The sequence below is a fragment of the Bos indicus genome, chromosome 12 (assembly GCF_029378745.1).
Source record: "Bos indicus isolate NIAB-ARS_2022 breed Sahiwal x Tharparkar chromosome 12, NIAB-ARS_B.indTharparkar_mat_pri_1.0, whole genome shotgun sequence".
NCBI lineage: Eukaryota > Metazoa > Chordata > Mammalia > Artiodactyla > Bovidae > Bos > Bos indicus.
The window spans coordinates 89,678,635-89,705,159 of NC_091771.1; the positions used below are offsets into that span (position 1 = coordinate 89,678,635).

Below are 26,525 nucleotides of genomic sequence, written 5' to 3' on the forward strand. Positions count from 1 at the left end.
TTCCTTATTCCCTGGGCTGCCTGGTCAGGAAATGCAGGAATAAGGACCCACCGATAATCAACTCACATCCTGTAACGAAGGCCCTTGTACACTGTCACTAAGGGCCTCGCATCTGGTAAATAAGGGCCTCGCCCCCTTTACTAAGGACTTTTGTCTGCCCTCCTGATGGTATCACCTGTGTGAGCAGAGCCTGGTTTAATTCTGCTCTGTGGTGGCTTCCTCCCTGGTTCCTGGCGGTTTGTTCCTTGTTTCCTGGTGGTTTTCTCTGTGGTTCCTGGTGGTTTTGTCTGTGGTTCCTGGTGGTTTTCTCTGTGGTCCATGGTGATCTGTTCGGTTCATGGTTCCTGGTCATTTGCTCTGTGATCCTTATTGATTTATCATTGGTTCCTGCCAGCTCCTCTGTGGTTCCCACTGGTTGATTCTGTGGTTGGTGTGGTTTACTCCCTGGTTCTCTCAGCGGCTCATTGCCAATGAAGAACAGAGCACGCACGTGCACAGTGGGAGCTGCGGTCCCCACTGACCTGAGAGGATGTTCTCTAGAGACTTCCTCTGTCATCTGAGGTCAGAAAGAAGTGTGAATTTGAGAGAGAGAAAGCAACAGAGGTGGGCAGGGGCCCAGGGCCCTTGGATCCCAGAGCCCCCTTAGAGGGTCTCCAGGAGGAGGGGCAGGCAGGCAGGTGCCCCCTGGCCCTGGGCTCCTGATGGGTGGAGTTCAAGGACCCACTCGGCCCCACTGCAGACCAGAGCCTGCATGCACTCACCTTGTCCCATTGCAGAAGGGGTTGCTTGCTTTACTTACTTAATGTTGGTTTTAAGCAGGCATTTCTAACCCTTAGAAGTTAAGAACAAAAGAGAAATTTAAGAGGTTTGTTGGCTGGTGGAAAAAAACTGGGAGTTTTGTTTGTTTAAAAGCTGTGCCAGGCCCCAGCGTTTGCTTTGCAGGATCACTTGCCTCTAGGTGTGTTAGTGCGGGTTCTCCTGAGATACAGAGCTAGTAGCGTGTCTGCACAGAGTAGACACACAGAAAGATGTGTTTATAGATGGAGGTGGTACGTGTATAGACTCACAGGTAGAGAAATGGAGAGCTAGAGGAAGAGAGTCCAAAATCTGTAGGGCAGGCCACAGGCTGGAGGCCCCGGGAAGAATGGGTTTTGCAGTTTGCATCTGAAGGTATCTGGAGGTGGAATTCCCTCTGCTCGGGCACCTCAGGCATTCCTCTTCAACTGATCGGATGAGGCCCAGCTGTAACAGATAGTGTGAGCTGCTGGTCTACATGCTCATCACAGCTACAGAACACCCTCAAGGTGACATCGAGACGGCAGTCTGGCACCTGGGCACTGACCGTAGTCTAGCCAAGTTGATGCATAAAATTAACCATCATGCACTATGGAAAACATTGATGTTGGTTTTCCCCTTAAAATATGAAGCATTGAGTAAGCCCAAGGCCCCACACGAGCTGGGCAGCCTTTTCCTGGGACAGGGCTCACGTGTCCATGTGTAGTGTCAGGTGGTCAACGGCCACCCTCTGAGTGTCGAGACCAGTGTCCCGCAGGCGAGGTGGGGGCCCCGTGGGGCTGAATCAGGGCCTCCTGTGGCCCCTGGGAACTCAGCCTCATCAGGAGCAGTCACCGCCTGCGGGCCTGGGCCTGGGGGCTGAGCCCAAGTGGGCTCTGAGGGGCTCCCATGGGCTGAGGAGGCTTTTCTGTTTGATTGCAGCTGCCCGGTGGCTTCGCGGCCTCACGTGGCTCCGACCTCCCTCTGCCCGAGGACTCACAGCCTCAGCCGAGCTCCAGCTGCCGGCACCCCCTCAGCGCCCCCACCCACCTCCTCCCCGGGGAGAAGCCCCCTCCCTACACACCGTGATGCAGAGGGTGGAGATGGAAAGCAGTAGTTTGGTCTGTTCAAAGCAGCCCCCTCCCCACTGTGGCTGCCTCCTGGAGACCCTCCTGCAGACCCCCCCTACAGACCCTCCTGCAGATCCTCCTTGGCTCATCAGTGCAGGAGAGGCCAAGATCATGCGGGGGACCCCAGTGGTGAGGCCGCTCCGCCCCTTCCCGCCGCCCCCCGCCCCGTGAGACCACACCCCCAGCTGAGCTATAATTCCCGCTGGGCTCTGGCCTCACCGCTTACAGAGCAGTTTCGTTTCTCTTCTGTCCTCATCTGTCATCATGCACGTTACTGAAGGAAGTGTGGCTGTGCGCGGTGAGGGCCGCTTCCCAGGAGACGTGCTGTTCACGTGTGTGCGTTCCCGGGGAGAGCAGGGTGGCCACCCTCAGCGCGGCCCTCCTGGTGCGCGTCTGCCCAAGGGAAGTCCTCCCGGCTCTGCGTCCACGGCCTGTGCAGGCCGGGGGTCCGCGTGGGCTCTGCTCCAGTGGTGTCCGGGGGTTGGGGGGCGGCGAGCTCCTGGGGCTGCGTCTGTCCGACTGTCAGCCCCCGGGGTGTCCAGCAGAGCCGGGTCTGGTCCTTAGCGGGGGTACCCCACATGGGCCCCCAGCCTGCAGAGCAGGCACCCCTAAGATGCCGGCTCTCTGCTGAGAAACCCCTGCAGGGGCCACCTGGGAGCAGCTGTGCCCAGTAAAGACCCAGACACGCCTGAGGAAGCAGGTGAGCGCAGGCCTGGAGCTGCTCGTAGACCTGAGTCCCCACTTACAGCCCGAGGGAAGTGGGCGGGGAGGAGCGGTGTGGGGGGGAGGGGAGGAGCAGTGGGGGAGGGGAGGGGAGCGGGGAAGAGGGGAGAGGCGGCCGAGTCTCAACAAGACGCGGTCTCCGGCGCCCCCTGCCGGCCGGGACGCAATTCCGTCCAACTGACCCGTTCCAGCCCCCACGTTCAGGACGGTCCTTAGGTTCACACGCGTCTCCCTCTTCCGAGCGAGTGGATGCGTCTCTACAGCAGGGAGGGATCTGTGCAGTGTCTGGCCCCGGGGTGAGCAAGCAGGGCGGGTGGGCACGGACTCCCTGGCCCCAGCAGCGGCAGGTGGTGTCGGCCCCGTCCCCCCATCCCCGCCCCCGTCTGCCTTCAGCAGTGTTGTGTCTGCCGGAAGGAGGTACATCGCTTCATTGAAAACATTTTCTTGCTAAAAAATAACTAAACAACCACAATAGTAACACCAAAGCCCACTGATCAGGAGTCACTATACAACTATGATAATAAAGAGTTTGAGGTATCACAGGACACATGCTGAGCTCCGGGACAAGAGGCCACAGACACAGGAGATATCACAGGAATTACTGAAATGGGACACAGAGACACGAAGTGAGCAAACGCTGCTGGAAAAATGTGCCAGCAGGCTCACTCCGCTCAGGGTGGCGTAAACCTTCAGTCTGTAACAACAACAAAAAGGGCAGTGTGTGCAAAGTGCGGTAAAGCGAACACGCCTGTGTTTTGTCAGATGTGGGCTCACGAGCCCCGTGTTGCGGGTGGGCCCAGCCCGGCACTGGCCTTGCGGCCTCTGTGGGCAGGACACGGCCCCACCCCCTGCTGTCCTGGAATCTTAGCTCCAAAGGTTACAAACCCAGCAAGGCCACTCCTCATCAATTTGGAATTTTAGGTCAGTCATCGTGACCAATCCTGCTGAATTCTTTGATTCGCTTTGGGCATATTGTTAAAAACAAACCCAGCAAAATTTAGGCGGAGTAATTCCATCGGCTGAGAGGGACCCTGTGGCCACTGAGAAACAGTGTGGAGGCTTTGAAACGTCCTTCACTTGGCTGGCTGGCTGGCTGAGGACTTAGCCTCTCTGCAAAGCTCTCCCTTCTGGGGGCGTCACGTCACGATGGCAGGTGTTTGGGGCCTGGAGAGGCTGAGTGTGCGCCCCAAGCCCCAGGGCGGGTGCCCCTGTGCAGGGAAGGAAGGGGGCGTCCGGACTGCAGCTGGGGACGAACTGCTGTCCTCTCCCTAATGTGAGCCGTCCTCATCACAAAGGCAGGGAGGCAAACTCCTGACTTTGCAAAAGTCACACATACACATTTAGAGGCTTTTCATAAAGAGTTTCATAGTCACCGAGACATTTCTTTATGTTGAGGAGTATGGCAGGGTGTTGGTCACAAGTCAGGAGCCATCGAGTGACCCCAGCGGGCTGAGGACCAGGGCCCAGCTCCTCCCTCCCCACTGCAGGCACGCCTGGCTTCCCGCCATTAGGGGAAGTGGCCAGGAGCCCCCTCCCCAGCCCCGTCACACGTGTCTGCTCACTTTGCTTCATATCAGGTGAGGTCCTGTCATCCCTCCTTCCCTTCGTGGCGTCTGTTTGCAGATGCAGAGTCTGTCCCCGCTTCCCGGGGACACCTGGTGGACCTTGCAGGCACTTAGGGCTCTGCGTGTGTGGCACCCAGTGGCCTGCTCAGGGTCGGGGCGTGCCCATCCAGTTGCCCTCCCCGATCGCCGCCCTGAACGCATCAAAGGACACAAACCACACCTCACAGTCCTGGGTGGACAAACGCTCCTTGGAGCCAGTGAGACTGTGTCTGTCTGGGTCGGGTGGGCTGCAGGAGGAGTCCTTCCTGTCCAGGGGATCCTTAATTTCACCTACTCAGTGTTTTGGGTTCAAAGTACAGAAACACGTGATGTTTAAACGCCTTCAACTGTGTTGCTTGAAAGTGAATTCTGGGCACAGGGCTGTGGGTCAGCATGAGGGCTTCCTGCTCTGCCTACAGCCATCCTGGGCTCCGTGCTGTGGTGTGAACACACCTTCATGTGTCCACTGTCGTCACTCCTGGAAGTGTCGGTCAAGGCGGGGATACTGCCTGATCCCAGGACCCTCTGTGGCCCCGAGGCTAGAGCCTCTGGGGGGAGGGCCTGGCTTCCCTGGTGCCCTGGTGTTGGCGCCAGCTCAGCTGCTGCCCTGTGGGGCACTGGCATCCTGCCCTTTGGGAGCATCTGACCTGGTGCCCACCCTGCCAGGCAAGAGCAGGAGAGGAGAGGAGAGGAGACAGGACATCGGGGCCGAGCCCCAGAGCTGCTCTCGTTGGGGGTCGGCTCAGCGTTTCCAGAGGGCGGGGCGCCACACCTGAGCAGAAACTCCGTGTCCACAGGCTGGGTGGTGCTTGAGACCAGGAAGGAGTTCTCTTTCCTCTCCTTTGGTGCCCTGTCTCGCCCCCTCAGTTCCTGCACTCGGATATGAGCCCCGAGCCGGGGGCATCCTGGAGCCAGAAATCCCACGACTGACTCCCAGGCCTCTGGCTTCCTCAGCAGGTAACGGCAGAGCTCAGCGTGGGCCTCCGCTGGGGTCTGACCAGGGCTCACCCCTCGCGCTGCCTGAGGTCAGGATGTCCACCGGCCCCGCTGACCCATCCGGGGTCCCATAGCAAGTGCCTCACCCGCCCAGAGTTTAAGAAGCGAAGTTCAGCGCAGCCGGGGTCTGTGGTCTGCGATGTCAATCCACTCAGTGGTTCCCGGACCCAACGTGACTGGACGGGGAGGACCTTGGTCCGGGGCTGCAGGGAGCGAAGATGCAGCCCCTGGAGCAAACGGCAGAGCAGCTGTAGACCTGCAGCAAACCTGCGCCCCAGAACGTGGGCTGACCTGTGACCCTGGACACGACCGCCGGTGGGCTCAGCGGGCTCAGCGTTTCCCCGGACTGTCCACACCTGCGTCTCCCGCCCGTGGTGTCTCCCCGCCAGGTATTTCCATCTCGCCTGGAGCTGATAAAAAGTATTAAACTCCAAAGCCAGCAGTTTTGCTCTGGCCACAAAAATGTCTCTATCCCTCAGCCCAGCCATAAAGAATGTGAACGATTCAGCCCCAGCCTGCTGGTGGCTCAGGCCCTCTCCCCGGCCCCCGGGACTCCCTCCCCCGCACATCCTGTGTGCCCCCTCCTGCCCTCCAGGCTCTGGGGCAGCTCCCCTGCCTGGCACACAGCACCTGCCCCGGCCTGGCCTCAGCATGCTCCAGGCACCCTTCCCAGGGACCATCTCTGCCAAGGCCTCCCCAGCCCAGAAGGCTCTCCCTGGGCCTGATGCCCACGCGGTGTAACTGCCGTGCCTCCAGGCACCACCACGGGGTGGCTCCCGGTGGGGCCCACCTCTGCTGAGTGACCTGCCTCATCCTTGGTCACAGACGAGGAGGCGGGCTGGAGGCTGGGGCGTGGGATGGCCAGGGAGGCTGTTGATGGGAACAGGGTTCCCTGCTGCCATGATGGAATGTTCGGTTCCCTGCTGCCATGATGGAATGTTCTAGAACTGGACACAAGTGCTGGGTGCACAGCCTTGTGAAGGTGCTAAAACCTGCTGAGTTGCACACTGTTGGAGAGTGACCATTCTGGTGTGTGAGCTGGATCACAGAGGACACGCTCTTTGAGCATGGCCAGGGGACCGTGCGTGCTCAGTTAGCAAGGCACCCATTAGCAGCAGCATTGGGAGCCTGCAGTCACCAGCACCCCCCAGGCCTGCCCTCCTGTTCTGACAGTCCTTCGCCCCCTCTGGGCGTGGGGAGAGCACACTGAGCTGTTGGGAGCAGGCATGCCCTCCCGGTGCCCCGAGAGGAGTGGGCAGGGCCTCACTCCTCAGCAGCTCGTGGATGGCACCTGCCTTTCTCTTTCCTCTTTGCTCAAACTCTTTAATCACGAAACTGAATGACTACTATAAATTGAACAGAAAGCACGCTGAGAACCCCGGTGTAAGCGGCAGCTACTCAGAGCAGGGCCGTCACCGAGCCGGGGCTGCCCACCCCATCCTGGGCCCACCTGCACGCGGTTCCGCTGTGTGTGGCTTGTTCTCTGCTGAGCTGCGTGCCTGTGACAGACCATGGTGCTCCGCCCTGAGATGGGGACCGTGACTGCCCCTTCGGCTGTGGGTGGCCTTGGCTGGTCTTGGGGTTCCTATGTGTATGTGGGGCTCCCGGTGTGGATTTAGGGTGCACGGGAGACTTGGACTTTGTTGGACAACACCCAGCCCTGGTCCTTGGGGTCAGCCCAGACTAGTCTCAGCTCCAGGCTGCCAAGATCAGGTCCTACTCTACGCGAGAAACTTTCACAGCTGTGGGCGCAGGGGTTCCTTCCTGTGCTGTTTGTGCCCGCATTTCCCCCTTATTGATGAAGCTGGCCCCGTGGACAGACACCTTGGCCACTGGCACTTCCTGTCCTGTCCAGCAGCGTCCGGTCTTCTGTTGGGTCATTACTCACCGATTTGCAGGAGGAGCTCTATCCTTTCTTGGTTAACACGGTTACCCCACGTTAATCAGTCACCGAGGTTCCCGGTGTTTCCTCTTCTCAGCTGGTCTTGTCACGCTCCTTATGCTGCCTTGATGAACAGATGTTCTTGATGATCGCTTGGTTTGTTTGAAGTGGACTTTATTTTTTAGAGCAGTTTCAGAATCACAGCAGTATCACCAGGACGGTGCAGAGGCCTCCGTGCAGCCCCATCAGGGAAGAGCCTCGCTTTTCCCCACTGTGTCACCCGCTCCTTTGTCGAAGATCAGGCGACTCTTTCTGGGGGTCCGTGTCTGGGCTCTCTGTCTGTCCAGGGATCCACTGTTCACTCTTTTGGCAACACCAGGCCGTATGACTGCTGCAGCTTCATAGTCTTGAAGCTGGGTAGCTTCCTGAAACTTTCCTTTTCTTGAAGTTCTTGATTTTAACATAGCCCAATTTTTAAATATTTTTCTTTATCATGAGTATTTTGTTTTATTATATATTTTAAAGAAATACTTTTAAAAATCCTAGTTCATGAAAATACTCTTTTATCAAAGGGGTCAGCAAAGTTGCTCTGTAAAGGCACAGGTTTGGAGGGCCCACAGCTGTGAATCCACCACTGAGTCCTGACTAGAGCAGCAGAGAAGCTGTAGAGAATTGGAAGTTAGTGAGCAGAAATGTGTGCCAATATAGCTTTATTGAAAAGAGCAGAGGTGCATCACAGTGGGCCCACTGGCTAGAGTTTTACCTTATCTTCTAAATGCTTTATAGATCGCCTTTAGATTTAAATATGTACTCTACTGGAGCTAATAGTATGTGTTGTGTGAACTGGAGTCAAATGTCCCATCTCTGTAGTGCAGAGGTGTCACGGGGTGATTCCCCCAGGGCATGTGCTGCAGTGTAAGAGACGTTTCTGCCGTCACAGTGTCTGTCTATGTCTGGGGGGACAGCAGGCAGCGAGGGCAGAGGTTTCAATGCCACCAAATGCCCTAAGAACAGCCCTTCACACAACAACCATTATCAATTAATCCATACTATCTGAAAACCTAAAAATGAAATGCAAACAAATATTACAGTTCTTCTATTTAAAAAACAAAACCACTGAGGTCAACTCAGACCACATATGACAGCAGCACAGTGTACTGAGCACAGCGGACCCACCCCGGCCCCTCCTCAAGGGAGCACCTCAGACCCACCCCAGCCCCTCCTCCATGGAGCACCTCAGACCCACCCCAGCCCCTCCTCCATGGAGCACCTCAGACCCACCCCAGCCCCTCCTCCATGGAGCACCTCAGACCCACCCCGGCCCCTCCTCCATGGAGCACCTCAGACCCACCCCGGCCCCTCCTCCATGGAGCACCTCAGACCCACCCCGGCCCCTCCTCCATGGAGCACCTCAGACCCACCCCGGCCCCTCCTCCATGGAGCACCTCAGACCCACCCCGGCCCCTCCTCCATGGAGCACCTCAGACCCACCCCAGCTCCTCCTCCAGGGAGCACCTCAGACCCATTCTTCCTCCTCCTCCATGGAGCACAGTCAGGCCCACCCCAGCCCCTCCTCCATGGAGCACAGTCAGACCCACCCCAGCTCCTCCTCCATGGAGCACAGTCAGGCCCACCCCGCCTCCTCCTCCAAGGAGCACAGTCAGGCCCACCCCACCTCCTCCTCCATGGAGCACCTCAGCCCCACCCCAGCTCCTCCTCCATGGAGCAGTCAGCTCCACCCCAGATCCTCTTCCATGGAGCACATCAGACCCACCCCAGCTCCTCCTCCATGGAGCACAATCAGGCCCACCCCACCTCCTCCTCCATGGAGCACAGTCAGGCCCACCCCACCTCCTCCTCCATGGAGCACATCAGACCCACCCCAGCTCCTCCTCCATGGAGCACAGTCAGGCCCACCCCACCTCCTCCTCCATGGAGCACATCAGACCCACCCCAGCTCCTCCTCCATGGAGCACAATCAGGCCCACCCCACCTCCTCCTCCATGGAGCACATCAGACCCACCCCAGCTCCTCCTCCATGGAGCACAGTCAGGCCCACCCCACCTCCTCCTCCATGGAGCACATCAGACCCACCCCAGCTCCTCCTCCATGGAGCACAGTCAGGCCCACCCCGCCTCCTCCTCCAAGGAGCACAGTCAGACCCACCCCACCTCCTCCTCCATGGAGCACCTCAACCCCACCCCAGCTCCTCCTCCATGGAGCACCTCAGACCCACCCCAGCTCCTCCTCCATGGAGCACCTCAGACCCACCCCAGCTCCTCCTCCATGGAGCACCTCAGACCCACCCCAGCTCCTCCTCCATGGAGCACAATCAGGCCCACCCCACCTCCTCCTCCATGGAGCAGTCAGCTCCACCCCAGCTCCTCTTCCATGGAGCACAGTCAGGCCCACCCCACCTCCTTCTCCATGGAGCACAGTCAGGCCCAATCCTCCTCCTCCATGGAGCACAGTCAGACCCAGCCCGCTCCTCCTCTGTGAAGCACAGTCAGAACCACAGTCAGACTTACCCTGCCTCCCCGTCCTGGAGCACAGTCAGAAGTCGTGAAGCTCTGTGTCCGCCCCAGGCTTGTGTGCAGTCTGGCCCTGGAGCTGGCCAGCACAGCTGGGAGGTGTCTTGCAGCCTGTGGCTCTGAATTGGCCATAAGCTTTTCTTGGCCGTAGTTAGAACAACCCTTGGAGCCCAGTGGAAGTCTGTATAAACCACGTTAGGAAACAGATTGGGCCTCATTCTCCCTGGAGGGAAGATGAACCCACGGTGGTCAAATGGCCCCGAGAGCTGGCCTCCACCTGTGTCTGTGGTGTCTTGTCCCGGAGCTCAGCGTGTGTCCTGTCTGCTCTCTGGCCGTCCTGGCCTCTGTGAGAGAGGGGGCGGCCAGGTGCAGGCTCCCAGCTGACTGGGGGAACATTCCAGAACATTCCAGAGCCGTCTCCAGAGTAGATGAAAACCAGAGAGCTCGGTGGGAATGCTGTGGTGTCAGGGCTGAGAGGTGGATCAGCCTGAGTGGCTTTGGGCTCCTGAGGCCGCCTGTGGTCAGATGGTGAGCAGCAGGGGGTCCCCTGTGGGGCATGGGCATGACTGTGCTTGCCCCCCATTTCTCAGAGCCATGCTGGCCAGCTCCAGGAAGCCGTGGGTAGCAGGCAAGACCCGAGCAGATGGCGCCCCGACACTTGGCTGCCTGCTTACCTGCTTCAGGATACACTTCGGGGTTTGGTGTCTGAAAAAGAATCACTTTTGAGAAAAAAAGTCTATTATAAAAAACAATCCAGTTTGGGGATGGAGCCAGCAAGTGCTGGAGATGCCCCTGCAGCCTATGCTGTGATGGTGCCCACAGTCCTGGGCGTGTCCTGCTGCAGCTGCTTGGTCTCCCGAGACCCGTGGGTCCCACGCGTTCCCGTGGCTGCCCCCCGCCCGCTACTCCTGGAGCCAGAGCGCGAGGCCCCGCCCACTTGACCTCCTGCAGACCCCGCTCACTGCCCGGCCCCTCAAAATGAGCAAATAGGCCCGCGGTTTAACCGGAGAGCCTCCGAGGCTGGGGGGGCGTGTCGGGGAGCCTGCGGTGCTGACCTGCCGTACTTCCAGCCCCGCCAGGGGGGGCTGGCGCGGCCTCTTCCAGTGAAGCAGCTCGTCCCCACCAGGGAAACCTCGGGCAGCAGCAGCAGGAGTGACGGCCCCTGGACTTACGGATGCCCTCAGCGGCTGACTCTGTGACGGCCCGCTGCAAAGCAGCAAGGAGCGGACACCGCCAACACAGAGCTAGAAAGGTTCTGTAAATATTTTATTTTTCCATAGTTTTAAGTCAGAAAGAAGCATCTGGTGATAAAAATAACAGAATTCTTTTCCCGGGTCCGCTCAGGCGGCGGTGAGGTTAGTCCTCTATGTACACGTATGTTACACGCGGGGAGGGAGGCCCCGAGGGGCTCGGCGGGCAAGGGTTCAGTGTCTCCAGCGCGGGCGCGGGCGCGGCCGCCATCCTCCGGGTCGAGAGGAGGCTGCGGCGTGCGTGGGGCGGGGCGTCTGCGGCCCAGAAGCCTAGGCGGCGGGCTCGACGGGAGGGCAGGAGTGGGACGTGATGTCGCTGTGCTTGTAGGCGGCTTCGTCCAGGTCCAGCGCCTTCCGGTTGACCTCCAGCGTCATGCAGCCGCGGTAGAAGGCCGTGACCGGAGCCGAGGTCACGGGCACGTCTGGGCCGCGGGGAAAGAGCAAGTGCGTCTTAGTGGGTGAGCCGCCCGGAGCCTGGGCGCCCCGCCGCGTCTCCGGCAGAGCGTCATCATGCAGCTCAGCCACGAGCCCCGGCGGGCAGCAGACGCCTGCCACCAGGCTTGGCACAGCACCACAGCACCCCGACCCCACAGATGGACACACAGATAGTCACATCCATTAAATATTATCTCCTCATCCCGAATGAGTCATGCCCAGGCCTTCCAGGCTCTCTTATCCTCTTCAAAGCTCTGTTTACTAAAACTAAACGCAGTTGGAGTCTGGCGGCCAAGACAGCGCGCCTCGGTCCGCGACAAGTGGAGACCCGCCTGAGTGGTGGGAGGCCCAGCCTCTCCCATCTCCCCTAGTCTGCTGGGATACCACCTCCAGATGTGGCGGGGGCAGGCTCACCTGGCCTGCTTCCCCAGGCAGCTGGACACCAGGCCTCGGGGGTGGGGCACTGGAGCGCCTGGCTCCCCGTGTGGCCTAGACCCACCATCTGATACCCATGGGGGTGTTCCTGGAAGGTGTGGGGTGGGGAACAGCTTCAGGCCGATGTGTCCCCCCAAGTGCTGTCAGCCTGACCCCACAGCGGCTGGGCCGGGCCCCACACGCTCACACGATGCTGCCACAGACTGGCTCCTCCTGCCTCCCTTCCCTACAGAGCGCCCAGCCCTGCCGGGGGAGCAAGTCGGGGCCCCTACCTGGCAGCCCCCCGATGAAGGTGAGCACGGAGCCCTCCAGGTGTCTCCCGAGGATGGCCAGCTGCTCCTGCAGCCCCGCTGGGCTCACTTCACTCTGGCCCTGGGTGCCATCCACCTCCAGGGTGGCCCTGTCCTTATTCACAGAGATGGTCACCACGTGCTCCTGGCCATCGCAGACCTTGATCTCCATCAGGACCAAGGTGATGCCCTCCACGGCCAGGACGACCAGCTGTGGGGAGAGGCACAGCTGACTGGGGCGGACGGGCTGGTGGCCCCACGCCCGTGGGCCCTCCTGTCCTGCCGAGGTCCATGGGTCTCCTGTGGGTGGGGTCACTTATGGCCAGAGTGTGACAAGGACATGGTTTCTACATGTGTGAATTAGGGGGAGCTGGACCCCCTCCAACGTGATTGAGGACCAACATATAGAGCTGCATGTCCCTGGGGGGGACGTGGAGGAAACACGCTCCGGTCACAGGGCCACACATGCGTCGGTCTGGGCAGAAGTGACCAGGGCTCCCACTGTGTGTGTGGCCAGGACTCAGGGCAGAGCTGCCCCTTGCGTGTGGCGCTGCCACAGAAATAGCAGAGAGGGGCCAAGCCTGGATCTGTGCCCATCAGCTTGCAGCCGCAGTAGGAGGGGAGCTGATGGCTCCCGCAGGTAGGCTGACGTGGGGAACACACCCCTCTTGGGACAGGCGGGAGAATAAACCCATTTCCACTACTCTTGCCTGTTCTCTGAGAAGACAGCCAGCGCAGTGACCAGTGACGGTCAGGGGTGGGGCAGGGACTGTATGGAGGTGACGGCGGCCCGTCCAGGGGCGGATACTCAGAGCCCTGCCTGCCTCCGGGGGAGGCCTGGTGAGGGTCTGGGCCTGTTTGTACACTCACACACGTCATTTGTGAGCAAAATCATTTGGCTTAAATACAAGTGATTAATTCAAATTATCTACACCGCTGGGGGTGGCAGGATGGTCTCCCCACTGCACAGCCAGCCTGCAGGACTCCAGCACCGTCCCTGAGCCACCAGAGGCCATTGAGACGCTGCTGAGAGGTGGGCGCTGGAACTTGGAGGGCGAGAGGTGGGGCTGAGCTTCACGGTGGCTCCGTCTCAGAGCGAGGGTTGGGGGGTGGGGGCAGCAGCAAGCGGTACCTGCTTCTTGAGCTTTTTGGTGGAGTGGTAGTCGACCAGCGCCACGGAGAGGGCCACGGCCTGGTGGTCGCCCACCAGCGCAAGCAGCACCCCGGTGTCCGCGGCAGGGCGGACCCGAGCCACGGCCTCCACTGCCCAGGTGGTCTTCGTCCCGCCGGCAGGGGACGTCCGTGCTGCAAGGAAGGCCACGCATCACCAGGCAGTCCAGACAGCGCAGCGGAGAGGTGGCAGGCTGGGCCCCGCGGGGCCCCGGGCGGCAGAGGCAGCGGGAAGCCGGTAGCTCGGGGCTCAGTGGCCCGGCCGTCAGGAACTGACAGGGAGCCCGGCATTGGACTCTAGAGGCCCCAGCCCACCGAGAATAGCCACATGCTCACTCCTCAAGAACCCCTTTGAGTGGCCACCGGCCGCCCCACCCAGTCTGGCCGGGACCATCCCCTGGGCACCTGACTCCCCGCCCCCAGGACAGGAATGGGGTGGGGCTCAGCCTGCCCACCCATCGCACAGGCTCAGCCCCGCAAACTGAAGGACCGGGAAGGGTTGGGAAGGCAGTGAAAGCTGCCGGACACTGCGTCCAATCTTCCTTCCCGGGCCGCGCTTTTCTGCTCTAATCGATGCTCCGCGGGGCTGGCTCTGCTTACAGGACACGTGTTACAGAACTCGGTAGGCATGTGTGTGCGTGACAAGCCGCCTGCCGTGTGTCACGTATGTCATGCTCCAGAGCACCCTTGGTAGCCGTGGTGGGTCCGGGTCTCAGATGCAAACACCACCTCTTGTCTCCTCCCAGCTGAGCCATGGCTGCTGAAGGGGCCGGAAGGAAACCTTGCCCCCTCGGTTTCTAAGCGTTTCCACCTCTCGGGATGCAGCAGGTTGGCAAGGCCACTCGGGTCAGGCCTTGCCCTGCACTGGTCTTTTCTGCCAGCAGACCGAGAGCCCCATGAATCGTGTGCAGGTCCCCACCCCAGAGAGGGACGTAACGATCAGTTCTGAAAACTGTTCACTGAGCTGAACACACATAGAATTGGAAAAGGCAACGAACAAAACCCCCAACCCAGCCTTCTCCTCTGTTGCCAAGTCTCCCTGCATCCCTGATGGTGGGGAGAGTGCCGATCTCTGCGGGGTCCCCCAACAGAGGTGGGGAGAGGGGCGATCTCTTCAGGGTCCCCCTGGCAGAGGTGGGGAGAGTGGCGATCTCTGTGGGGTCCCCCAATGGAGGTGGGGAGAGGGGCGATCTCTGCAGGGTCCTCCTGGCGGAGGTGGGGAGAGCGGCGATCTCTGCGGGGTCCCCTGGAGGAGGTGGGGAGAGGGGCCTGGCTGCCAGAAGCGTGTTTGAGGGGCCAGCGCCTCAGCTCCCCTGGGAGGTTTCCTTGGGTGCTGAGGGGTATTACCCGCATGCCCCTTGCCTGACGGCTTCTGGGGCTTTAAGACCCACAGAGTCCAGATCTTTGACCTGCCACTGAGAATGGTGCCTATAACTCCTGACACGTCCCTTCTGTGTCATACTGAGGACAGGACGGCCCAGCCTGAGGCGCCCTAGAGGCGCCAGTCCTGACTGCCGTGTGGCCTCTGCCTTTTCAACCTGCAGATCTAATAAGCCCCGCAGCCAAGTGGCTGCCTCCATGGCGGGCACACAGGCAGCGGGGCCGTGCCGCCAGCGTGTTGCATGTGACACCCACTGCCACAAGGACGCCCCGGGTCTGCGCGCACAGAAGCGAGGGCTGCAGGGGCGGCGTGAGCTCCGTACGAGCTGCAGTCAGGAGTGAAGGTTTCTCCTTGGGTGACCTGGTGGCGCTCATGACAGGTAAAGCCAAGACAGAAATGGGGAGGGGGGAGCAGGTCCCATCTCTGACCCGAATAGACCGTCCCTACGCTTGGGCCACGCAGGGTGGTGAGGGTCACGTGTGCACCTTCAACCGTGACAGGCTCAGAGTCTGGAAACAGACGCTGGGGGCATGCCGGGCAGGGGGTGAGGCACACCTTGCCACCCGAGGAAAGAGGCTCACGGGTCCATGTGCGGTGTCTCCCAGGCCGCGACACAGAGCCGCCCGACAGCCTCACGTCAAAGGCCACCAAGGCCGCGCGCCCAGGCACAGCAATGCCTCCGGGCACAGCGGTGCCCTCCTGGGGGCAGAGGTTAACTCTGGCCCTGCCCGAGGAAATCTGGGGAAGTCCTGAGTCCAGGCTCAAAGCGAACCGCTGCGCCCCCACCCCCACGGCCCACACGGTGCAGGGCGACCCCTCAGGGCAGACGTAAAGCTAACGTCCAGGTGCCCACTTATCAGCGTGCAGGGTGACTGATTTAGACTGTCGCTTAATACTAAAGGGCCCTGCTCTACAGAAGCGGGAGGGACTCTGGGCGAACCGCCGTCCCCTGCAGCCACCCTGGCCCCCGGCTGCCCACCCCGCCCGCCCCCCTCTTACTGGGGTCACAGAAAAGCTCCTCTATAGCTTCCGCAGCTGCTGGAAAAGCCTCAGTTCTCTGAGGCACAGTCGCAGCTGGGGCCTTGGGCCCTTCCGTCAGGGGCCTCCTCGTATCTCTTCCTGCTGAGCCTGGAGCACTGGACTCCTGGTGGTTCGGCCCCTCCCCACGGCCCACAGCGCTGTGACCACAGATGCGCTCAAGGGTGTCCCGTCTCAGAACCTTCCTGGAAGCTTCCGCTTCAAGCCCAGCGTCCCCCGTCTCAGCCACAGGCCCTCCGCCGTCCCATTCTCCCTGCAACCCAGCGCCCGGGCCGGCCATCCCTCAGGCACTTGCCCCGGGGGGACCGGCTGCTGCTGCTGTTTCGGGGAATTTGGGCCAGAAGGCCGAGCACAGCCATCCCCTCTCAGGAGCGGAGACTCACCGTAATCCAGGTGGAAGAAGGCAAACCCACTCCCAGGGAAGAAGGACCCCCTCTCGGTCACAGAGAAGCACTGCATCTTCACGTTCGCCTTGACCGTCTCCTGGACGGCGGTGTCCTCACCATCCAGCCAGTGCCAGCTCTTCAGGCAGCCGTCCAGACGCGGGTTCATCTGGAGAGACAGAGACCCCAGTGGCTCCCTGCTGCCGTCCGTCCTATGGCGCCCTGCTGGTCACGCTCGTGGCAACCCACTGCCCGCAGGCATGGACTCTGCTGAGGGCGGTCGGTCTGCCTTGGACCCACTCAGGGCCGCCCCCACCCCCACCTGCGCCTGGTCCCCCATCAGCTGGCAGGCTCAGGGCGCCTGGTCCCCCTCGGGTGGCAGGCTCGGGGCACCTGGTCCCCCTCGGCTGGCAGGCTCAGGGTGCCGACTGCTGCCTGGAAGGATGGGCAAGGGGACGTGTACACGCCTGTGCTCACACCAGGCCCCCGGAGCACGGCTCCAGCTCAGCCGCACCTGCCACAGCTCTGAGCAGGTCGGGCCAGCCCAGCCTCTTCTGGAAAACCAGGAGGGACTCTGGGGTGTCGGATAGCCCTCAGCCCTCGGGGAGGGGAGACACATTGCGACACTGCCCCCCACTCGGAGCCTCAGCGTGTGGACTCGCCTCCTGCCTGCTGTGGAAACCCAACTCGGAGCCAGGGGCTCTGGCACAGACACCAGCATGCCGGGGGTGAGAAGGGACAGGACTCTCAGAAACGACCAACACCGAGCTCTCATTAGGTCTTACTTCCCCTGCGGGAACCCCAACAGGGTCAACAACCCAAAATGTTCTTGGGAACTGCCCAAAAAAAGTGTTAAAAAGTAAGTTCATTGTTCTTTTTGTGAGAGAATAATTTCATTGTGATTTGTCTCCTCTCCAAAATAGACATTTTCATGATCAATTCAGATGAAACTGCAAATGAGTTTCACAGAAAGAGACAGCAAGATAGGCGAAATAGCTGCACCTGCGGCTTGTTATATTCTAGAGACATTCGCCTTTTTCCACATCCTTTGCTAGACCTGGTCAGTGTGTTAACTGTCCTCCTCACCCACCCAGGGCTCGGACCCTAGGGACTAAGGACGGTGGTCTCTGTCCTCCTCAGCCCCCTGGGCTCAGACCCCAGGGATGAAGGGGAGTGCTTACAGGATGCACGAGGTCTTTCTCCTGGAAGGGGATGCCCCCCACGGTCAGGTTCAGATGGTACAGTCCTCTGTCCAGCTGGAACAGGTCCCCAGCCACGGCGATCTTCATCACAGCGTCCTTGTTCACCTTGATCACCAGGTTCCGCTCCAGCTCCTCGACAGAGATCTGAGGAGCACGGTGCCATAAGGGTGGACGTGCACCTTCTGAAGGGGGGCCCAACCTGGCGTACCAATACCCATCACCACGTGGGGCCAGGAGACCCCCAGCCTCGGGGGTCCAGGCTCACCACCTACACCGCCTCCCTGGCATCCACGGTGTGGCTCAGGCCCCGCCAACTCCCCCAGGGGCCGGCTCCACCCCCTCGTCCCCCTTCCTGCGAGGGAGCCTCCCCTCCCCATCTCTGGCCCCGCATCAAGCCTTAGCCAGGGAGCTGCTGCAGGAACCTGGGGTCACTGTCCCCGCGCATCAGCCCGGGGTTCTCTGCTCCACCCTGGCCCTTCACCTCTCTGCCCTCAGCTGAGCATGCTTAGACGGGAGCACAATTTCTACCCTGGCATTTCCTGCAGCCGGGCAGTGCCTGGCACAGACCAGACGCTGAGTGAGCATATGGATTCTCTGTAACACTGCCCCTCTCCCCTGTTCTCCTTGCAGGAGAGTTTAAAGCCTGTCACTCTGTGCTCGGAGCATCTTCCTCAGCCCCAGAAGCCCCTGGTTTCCTTTTCGGCTCAGGTGGAGAAACATCCAGGTGCGGGGTCTGAGTTTGCTGAGGAGGCAAAGTAGGGGGTGGGGGATCTGGTGAGCACCAGAGAGCAGGCAGATCGTCATGGAGCCTGGCCTGCGGCTCAAGGGCCGGGTGTATCTCGGGGTGGGCGGGGTGCTGGGGCCATGCACCCACTGGTCGTGCCTCCCCCAGCCCCACTCCCCGGCAGAGGTCCCGGCGGTGCTCAGGCCCCTTGTGCACCTCAAGCTTGGAGCAGCGGGCTCCCACACATGGAGCGTCCTCAACCCCGGGGACAGCTTCCCCGCAGAGCGACTATCTTATCTGTCCCTTTGCAGAAGGTCTCCTCCTGCTGTTGTGATGGTGCCTGGGGTTTAAGCGTCTAGGAGTGGAGGAGCTGGACCCACTGATGGGGTGGAAACACTAGCAAATGTCTACAGCGCTTTTATTCATGGAGGCCAGGGCAACTTTTTCCATTTTATCTTTACTTCTAAAGGGAAAAAGAATGCTTTTCCCATTTCTCTTTCAAGCACTTACTTCTAAAAGCCCAGTGCTGACAGCTTGGGAGGAAGCCCGTGTGGCACAGGCCACTTTGCTCCAGGCGGCGTGGCACCCACAGAGCTGATGGCCGGAGGCCAGGCCCTGGGCAATCAGGGTGCCTCCGTCGAGAGGCAGCCAAGTGTGAGCCCTGGAGGTCAGCAGGATGGGAGCAGGCCCGGAGGCAGAGCCCAGGACGGTGTCGTGAGTCACGGCCGACCCTGACCCCCACTGAGAGCATGAGGCAGCGGGGCAGGCACCCAGATCTCAGCCCGTTCTCAGCCTCGGGGCAGCTGACAGTCTGAACCGGAGGGTCCTTGGGAACGGGAGCCCTGTGTGCTGCAGGGGCCCAGTGGCTCTCCTGGCCTCAATCCAGCGGCCTGGAGCCCCCACCTACAGGTGTGACAGACAGAAGCATCTCCAGACAGCCAGGCGGCCCCAGTGGAGCTGGTCCACTGAGAACTGTGGTCCTGGCAGTGGAAGCCCAGCTCAGCTTCTGTGATGAGGTAACGCCCGTCAGGGTGCAGGCTTCCTGCCAGGGCCGTCCTGCTGGGGCCGTGCCTGCTGACCATTGAGGGAGTGTACGTGGTGAGCATTGCGGGGTCCTGGGCAGGGCTGCGGGGGCCCCACTCACCGTCTGCCACGAGCCGTGGTTGATGACGGGCCCGCTGCTGGTGACGCGGCCCACGCCCTGGTAGCGGAGCTGCAGCTCCAGCCGGCCAGCCCGCAGGCCCAGCACGATCCAGGTGCTGTCCCGGTGGCCTCCAGCGAAGAACAGGATGCCCTCGGGGTCGAAGGTCCTGAAGTCGAACTCAGCCACCAGTCTGCGGGCCAGTGGGAACAAAAGCATCACCGTAAGCTGCAGCGTGTGGCCCTTCCCGGCATGGGATGGCCCGGCCTCAGGAAGCGCCAGGTGGGCAGGCTGGGAGCCATCTTCACGCTGATGCTGGCAGTGAGTCGCTGGGCAGGGAAGGGCGGCACCAGCCCTGAGACCCGTGTGGCTGTGCTGGGCAGCAGGTCCCCTGACCAGGCAGCCTTGTGCCCATGTCCCCTCGGGGCTGGATGCCCTCCTGCCCTCTCACCTCGTGGGCTGCAGCCGTTTGAAGAGCAGTTTGATCACGGGCATTGCGCTGAACATGCGGCCCAGGTACAGAGAGTTCACGCTCTTGGCCACGTTGAAGGGCACACAGGGCAGGATGTCCTGTCGGGGCGGGGGTGGCGGCTGTCAGGCGGGGGCGCCGAAGCCCGGGCCCTGCTGCCCCCGCCCGCCGCCCGGGACTACCTCGCACGTGCTCATGTCCTGGGACAGCTTCAGGCCCCCGCGCCCGTCGCAGTGGCAGGTGTAGCTCCCGGGGGAGTTGGCGCAGACCTGCTCGCAGCGCCCCTCCACACACTCGTCCGTGTCTGCAACCACAGGGAGCCCCTGAGCCCGGGGGCCGCCAGCGCCTGCCCCATCGCACCTCGGCAGATGCGAGGCCCAGCGTCGAGCCCTGGGCGGCCCAGGTGCGTGGCTCCCACCGGCTCCTTCCTGGGGACACAGCTGCACACTTGGATGGTGGCCGTCAGCACGGCCGGGTCGGCACACACAGGACGCCAGGCTCACGGTTCGGGTGTGGGTTTGTGCCCAGGACAGTGGCCAGGGTCGGGGAGCCGGGATGGCCTGGGGGTTGGGGAGGCAGGCTGGGACCACCCATCTCCTTCCTCGTGGAGGGGCAGCCATGGGCCCCAGGCAGGAAGGCAGTGGGAGGCAGTGTGGCTGTCTGGGCCCCTGGACACAGCTGGGCCAGGTGCACTGGGGGCAGGAGAGAAGGCAGCTGCCCAAGAGCCAGGGCCCTGCCTGCCGCCTCCCTGTGTCTCTGGGGAGGGGCCAGTTGCACGAGAGGCAGGCGCTATATCACACGCATGCAGGGGAGGCAGGGGCCACATCGCACGTATGGCGAGGCGGGGCCACTTCATGTGCGCGCAGGGGAGGCAGGGTCCACGTGCGTGCAGGGGAGGCAGGGGTCACGTGTGTGCAGGTGAGACAGGCCATGTGTGTGCAGGTGAGACAGGGGCCACGTGTGTGCAGGTGAGACAGGGGCCACGTGTGTGCAGGGGAGGCAGGGGTCACGTGTGTGCAGGTGAGATGGGCCACGTGTGTGCAGGTGAGACGGGCCACGTGTGTGCAGGGGAGGCAGGGGCCACGTGTGTGCAGGGGAGGCAGGGGCCACTTCATGTGCACGCAGGGGAGGCAGGGCCACGTGTGTGCAGGGGAGGCAGGGGTCACGTGTGTGCAGGTGAGACAGGCCACGTGTGTGCAGGTGAGACGGGCCACTTCATGTGCGCGCAGGGGAGGCAGGGGCCACGTGTGTGCAGGGGAGGCAGGGGCCACGTCACGTGTGCAGGTGAGACAGGCCACGTGTGTGCAGGTGAGACAGGCCATGTGTGTGCAGGTGAGGAAGGGGCCACGCTGCGTGTATGGTGTGGCAGGGGCCACACCGCATGTGTGGTGAGGAAGGGGCCACGCCGCGTGTGTGGTGAGGAAGGGGCTACCTCGCGTGTGTGTGGTGAGGCAGGGGCCACACCGCGTGTGTGGTGCGGCAGGGGCCACGCCACGCGTGTGCAGGTGCTCAGCCCCTCGGGGGGCACACGGCACAGCGCTCCCTGGAGCATGGCGCCCTGTGTGTGCCTGTGTGTCCCACGTGGCCTCAGGTAGGTACCTTGGCAGCCCTTCTCCTGTGAACTGAACACGTAGCCCTCGTCGCAGACACAGGAGTAGGAGCCTGGCAGATTCTGGCACCGCGCCGCCCCGCAGGCGCCCGCGTCCACACATTCGTCTACGTCTGCAGGAAAAACCAGCTGCATCAGGTCCACAGGGCCTGCTGGCAGCCGGCCTGGAAGGAGCTGCTGCCCGCTGGCCAGGAACTGTGGAGAGGCGGCCAGCTGTGCGGGGGGAGCCCAGCCTCGCCTGGCGGAGTCAGTGCAGTGTCCCCCTCCCCCTCTTCTCCTCCCCCTCCTCTGCCCCTTGCCCCCCTCCCCCTGTCCATCCTCCCCTCTCCCCCTCCTCTGCTGTCTCTTCCCTTCCTTCTAACCCTTGGGTTTTCAGCCCCAGCCCAGAAGCAGGGCTGGGGGTGGGTGGGGAGTTTCTGATCGGGGCCTGGTTGAGAAGGCGGATTCCTGTCTGTGGGGCACTGGCTGGCCCGGTGCACAGAGCTGTTGCCTAATTCAAATGACAGTAATCCAGGAAGGTAAAAAAGTACCTCTGGGGCCTTTTAACCCAAGTCCCACCCGCATCCCCAGAGCCCCCCGACCATCAAGCTGACTGCACGGGCCTCACACTGGGGTCTGCCCGAGGAAACCAGCACCACAGCCACGGTCAGTGACCGTCCGGGGTCGTCCTGAGGCTCCTTCCCCTCTGCCACATGGACAAACCAGTATCAGCAGGAGAAACCTGCAGCCAAGAGCTGGTTCCTGAGGAGACAGAGGGAATTTCTAGAAAGTGCAACTGGTACTTCAAATAAGACCTGCCCGCAAAGACTCAGAGCTACTCCTGACTTTGTCACAAGGGCGGCTCGGCAAACATCTCAGATGTGGAAACTAAGATTCCTCCCAGAGATGGCGGGGATGATCCACGTGCTCCCCGCAGGAAGCCTGTAAACCCGCAGGGCCCCCACTGTCAGGGCCGGCAGGCACTGCAGGAGCCAGGCTGGGCCGAGCCCACGTGGGCCGGGCTGGCAGTGGGTCCAGACCAGCCCCCAGCTATTCAGGGGTGGGAGGTGCCAAGCAGAGTCCCCAGGCGGGCAGGCACCACACTCACACTGGGGGCCATGGGCAGGTACCCCGCACCATGCTGGCTCAGCAGTGCCAGCCCCCGCCCTCAGCTGCCGATACTTCAGCACAATCGTAGGGAAAGCTCACAGCCCACCCTGCAGTCTTGCTCAACCTAACTGGCTCCACGAAAGCTCACGATGAGCAATGACTGGCCTCTGGGTGGTCCCCTGTCGGCAGCCAAGAAAGCGCCCAGAGACTCATCTGCAAAGGCTGGGCAGCGCTTCAGAGCAGACCCCAGGAGCCCAGCCCCACGGGTGCAGGGTCCCCACCCCCTCGCTCTCAGCATCTCAGGGCTGACCACAGAGGACATGATGAGACTGCCTCACTGCAGGGCTGCTAAGGAAACAGTGACACCAGGAGAAAGGCAGGTATCGGGCCCGCGTCTGCAGGCACACCCCGAAACCGGCATCGGGGCGGGGCCCGTGCCAACATGCTAAGTAGCGACCAGTCCTGCTAACGGGAGGCACAGGGCCCGCCCTGCTGTCCTGCAGCCAGGGATGCGGGATGCTTGGATTCACTCAGAGCCGGAGGCTGCCTCACCCCTGGGTGGTCTGCGAGGTCGACCGGAGGTTCAAAGCCGGCCCTCGGGGTTTTCCAAAGAGGGCGCTTCTCAGAGCGGCGACAGTTCCTGGGGCACCCACACGGACAGCACAGGGCTTCCCTAGAATCTGAGCCCCGCAGTCTGGGCCGGCCCTCAGGACTGCCCCGCCAGCTGTGGGCACAAGAGAGGCTGAGCCTGAGTAGAGAAGGGCCCCTGGAGAAGTGGGGGGAGAAGCCCTTGGGTCCCTGAGCACCACCCTCCACACCCCACAATGACCGCCCTATGACACAGCCTGCCTGGAAGTGCGTTCTTAGGGGGAGGCAGACGGCTGTGAAGAGCGGGGGATGGGACCCGCCACCGGGACACGAGGAGGCCTCCCGCGTCTCGTCAGGCCCGGGAGGCACCGATGTGCATGGACTGGAGGCGGTTTCTCCAGATAAGAGAGCCGAGCCGCGTCTGTGCTCAGGGCCCCCCTGGGGCTTCCAGACCCCGGGCCTGACCCCTCATGCTGCCGTGACAGATGGGAATTCATGGGGAGAGGGAGGTGGGCAAGCGAGTTGCCTCTGGGAGAGAGGGGGTGAGAGAGGGGTGCCTCTGGGGAGCGGGCAGCTTGCAGTGGTTTCTTGGGGTGCCCCGGGGGCTGGCTGTGGGGAGCCCCAGACTGACTGCAGAAGTGGGGGGGGCAGGGTAGCTGCCTTCTGCTTCACTCCAGAGCAGACCTTTCTCAGAGGAAGGCTGGTGACTGGAGCCTTGGGAAGCCAGTGGGGCGGGAGTGGTAAGGTAGGATCCTGGAGGCCTCGAGCAGAACCCTGCAGCACCCCCACGCACCCCACCAATAAGTACGAAACAGCAGTTCTGATCAGGACCACGGTCACACTCAGTGTCGGATGAGCATTTCTGAGGAGGTTTACAGAGGCTGTGACTGCCGCTGCAGGCAAGAGGCAGACTGCACGAACAGCAGACTGCAGATGCCGGAAGCGGCTCCGTCTTGAGCAGGACTAAACCTGTGGCCTCGAGAGAATGGGATTCACACTACCGCTCCCGACAGTCTGTCTCTGTGGGCATCGGAATCGTTTGTTCTGCCCGTATGTGTAAGGAGGCAACTGAAACCGTCAGCAAAGAGATGCTCCAGGCCTACACAGACATCACTCCCTCTGAGAGCGTGGCGCCCGTGTCAGCAGCAAGTTACAGAAGACAGACCTCCAGCTCAACCCCTCAGAGACGCAGTGATGTTCTGGTAAGTGCGCACTTGCGAGCAGCCCTTTGCAGGACTCTGCCCTCAGCAGGAAGCCCCCTTTCTCATCACTTTAGCAAAACTGCGTTGTAACCAGCTTTTAACCAGGCCCTGCCCTGCTCGCCTGTCTCTGGCCCAAGCACACCTTCACACAGCACCTTGCTTAACTTAATGGTTCTTTGTGCAGATCAAAGAACTAAAACTAAACAACAGATGACCTGATCTCTCCCCCAGCTTCCCCTTCAGTAACCTCGCGAACAAACGGTGTGACCGAACAGTAAGACAGTGCCTGGAGGGGCCGTGAGGAGAGCTGAGGGGCCTGCACTCTGTGCGGGGAGCAGGACGCTGACCCCAGTCTCAGTGGCTAATAAGGCTCCTTCCCGCATCCCTTTAAAAGCTCTCAAGGCTGAGCCGAGGCTTCGGAGGTGGTTTTGGGGGCTGCTGAGCCCACCATCTCCTCAGCACTCTGATTAAAGGCACCTTCCCTTTCTACCATTTGTGAGCTCTGATCCTGTAGCAGTGAGCAGTGGGACCCCAGGCGTCCTGCCCGCACCTCCTCACAAGGCGTCCGGGGCCCTGAGGTCAAAGGAACGTCTGCAGGCTCCGTGGCCAGGAAGGAGGCCCGGCGATCACCCCACCCCCTCTCCCCGAGCAGCAGGCAGGCCTCCCAGCTGGGCTGGCTCCGTCCACAGATCTGAGTGAATCAGCCTGTGTCCCGGCTCTGGGGCCTGTGGCCACGGACAAGCCTGGGCATGTGCTGTGTCTGCGGGACACCCTCCTGCCCTCCCTCCAGAGCCAAGGAGCCAGCCACAGCCTCAGCCTCTTGCAGAGGAGCCAAGCGACTGAGGCGTCAGCCTGCCGACTTCTGGCAACTGCAAAAGCGAACAGGCTAGCACAGAGGCGGGGGGGTCCTGGGTCAGGCTCACCGAGGCAGGTCCGACTGTCTGGGGAGAGCATGTAGCCCCCGTGGCAGGCACACTGGAAGCTGCCCGGCTGGTTGTAGCATATTTGGCTGCAACCCCCGTTCTCCTGGCTGCACTCGTTGACATCTGGGAAAAGGACACGGAGCCAGAGGGGACCCATGACCGCCTGGAACACTTGGCAGCGTCTGCAGCCCCAGCCCCGTGGAATCCACCCCCAGGTCCTGGGTGGGGGGCACAGGGACCCAGTTCTGTGGCTGGACAGCAGGGTCTTAGGGGCTCAGGGCTCCCTCTGCAGCAAAGGGGTGCCCGAGGGTTCTAACCAGGTCCCAGGGGTCTCCTGCATCTTCTCTGCTGACCCAGCACGCTGCAAACTCAAGGAGGGTGGAGGTGAACCTGCTCTCGACTCCCTTCTGATCAGTGGGGGCCCAGATGGTGGGCCTCAGGGAGGGCGTGCCCCCCCGCCCCCCGGCGCCCTGGAAGAGCTGGCCTGGCTTGGGCACTGCTGGGGGCTCCGCATGGTGGCTTTTCAAGCTGGATGGAGCCCTGCCCGGGGCAGCAGGACACCCGCTGTCCAGACGTCCACGCCCCCGGGAGGACTTGAGAGGCTGAGGGCCCCATGCACCCATCTTCTCCTTGGGAGAGGACCAGCGAGAGTCCTGTGTCTCCACACAGCTGGCATCCCCTCAAAGTCTCCTCACTCCTGTTGCAGCCAGACAGGCTGGTGTGGCTGTGTCCTCTGCCAGCCCAGGCCCTTGGGCGGCCCTGAGGGGTGTCCTGACACCCCCATCTCCCCAGGCAATGCAGCCTTACCCCTGTCGCAAAGTCGCCCTGCCCAGCCGTCTCTGCACTGGCAGTAGAAGTTGCCCATGAGGTCCTGGCAAACATGGGTCCCCTTCTTATTGCAGGGGTCTGGAGAGCACTGGTCAGGCAGCTCTGAGTGGAAAGCAAAGAGAAGGGGACCCTGAGCTGTGAGAGCACTGAGGCGGGTCGGGGGCACTGAGGTCCCCCTGCTGGTCCTGGCTGGCCACACCGAACCCCACCTCCCCCGGAGGGTGTCACAGACCAGGCCGGCCAGGCCCCGACTGATCCCAGGAAACTCAGGTCAGCTTGGAGGGAGCGGCCGCCCACCCACCAGGCTAGAGGCTGGGGTTGTGCCCTGGGGAAGCAGGGGAGAGGCCAGGCCTGGCAGGGTCCCAGAGCTGGACCTCCCAGGGAACAGGTCACAGGGCCCTGGCAGGCACAGGAGGCAGGTACAGGTCCCCACCTCCCTGTCCAGCTTCCCCTGAGACTCAAGCAGTGGCCCCTGCTCCCTGAGCGCTCAGCAGGCCCACGTCCAGCTCGCTTGGAGTGTGCCTGGGACCCCTGGGCAGTGGGGGACGTGCGTGGGGCCAGGCAGCTCCCGACCCGGATGGTCCCACTGTCCCCCCGCAGCACCCAGCATGTCAGAGGCCCCACGGGAGGGGCGGCTGGGCAAGGGTGTGTCCCCACCCAAAACACTCAGTTAGACTTAAGTTATTGCAGAAAGACAAGCCCGAGTTCATTACCTTCGCCTGGAATTT

The 26,525-nt window shown here is 61.8% G+C and overlaps 2 protein-coding genes and 1 long non-coding RNA gene across 6 annotated transcripts in view; 2 read left to right on the forward strand and 1 right to left on the reverse strand.

The window, feature by feature from the left end:
* TMEM255B (transmembrane protein 255B) overlaps window positions 1–15,023 on the forward strand; it is a 34,715-nt gene extending 19,692 nt beyond the window's left edge. For 3 of the 4 annotated variants that reach the window (XR_011569839.1, XR_011569840.1, XR_011569841.1), the window contains 2 exons: window positions 5,186–5,616; window positions 14,765–15,023. Coding sequence is in view for 1 of the 4 variants with exons in the window: in XM_019971794.2 (XP_019827353.2) it covers window positions 1,717–1,863 (147 nt within the window). In the remaining 3 variants the exon portion in view is untranslated. Of the gene's footprint in view, window positions 1–1,716; window positions 2,147–5,185; window positions 5,617–14,764 lie in introns of those variants that run through there. The other variant, XM_019971794.2, reaches the window with a different exon arrangement.
* GAS6 (growth arrest specific 6) overlaps window positions 10,886–26,525 on the reverse strand; it is a 28,413-nt gene continuing 12,773 nt past the window's right edge. The window contains exons 5-15 of the mRNA XM_019971795.2: window positions 25,777–25,899; window positions 24,970–25,092; window positions 21,158–21,280; window positions 19,741–19,862; window positions 19,541–19,659; window positions 19,093–19,282; window positions 17,204–17,368; window positions 16,023–16,191; window positions 13,183–13,355; window positions 12,033–12,261; window positions 10,886–11,312 (exon numbers count right to left, since the gene is read on the reverse strand). Of these exons, the coding sequence (XP_019827354.2) occupies window positions 11,161–11,312; window positions 12,033–12,261; window positions 13,183–13,355; window positions 16,023–16,191; window positions 17,204–17,368; window positions 19,093–19,282; window positions 19,541–19,659; window positions 19,741–19,862; window positions 21,158–21,280; window positions 24,970–25,092; window positions 25,777–25,899 (1,688 nt within the window). The 3' untranslated portion in view covers window positions 10,886–11,160. The remainder of the gene's footprint in view (window positions 11,313–12,032; window positions 12,262–13,182; window positions 13,356–16,022; window positions 16,192–17,203; window positions 17,369–19,092; window positions 19,283–19,540; window positions 19,660–19,740; window positions 19,863–21,157; window positions 21,281–24,969; window positions 25,093–25,776; window positions 25,900–26,525) is intronic.
* Window positions 23,437–24,535, forward strand: LOC139186268 (uncharacterized). Its single transcript, XR_011569842.1, has 2 exons — window positions 23,437–24,046; window positions 24,278–24,535. It is a non-coding gene; the product is annotated as an uncharacterized lncRNA (long non-coding RNA).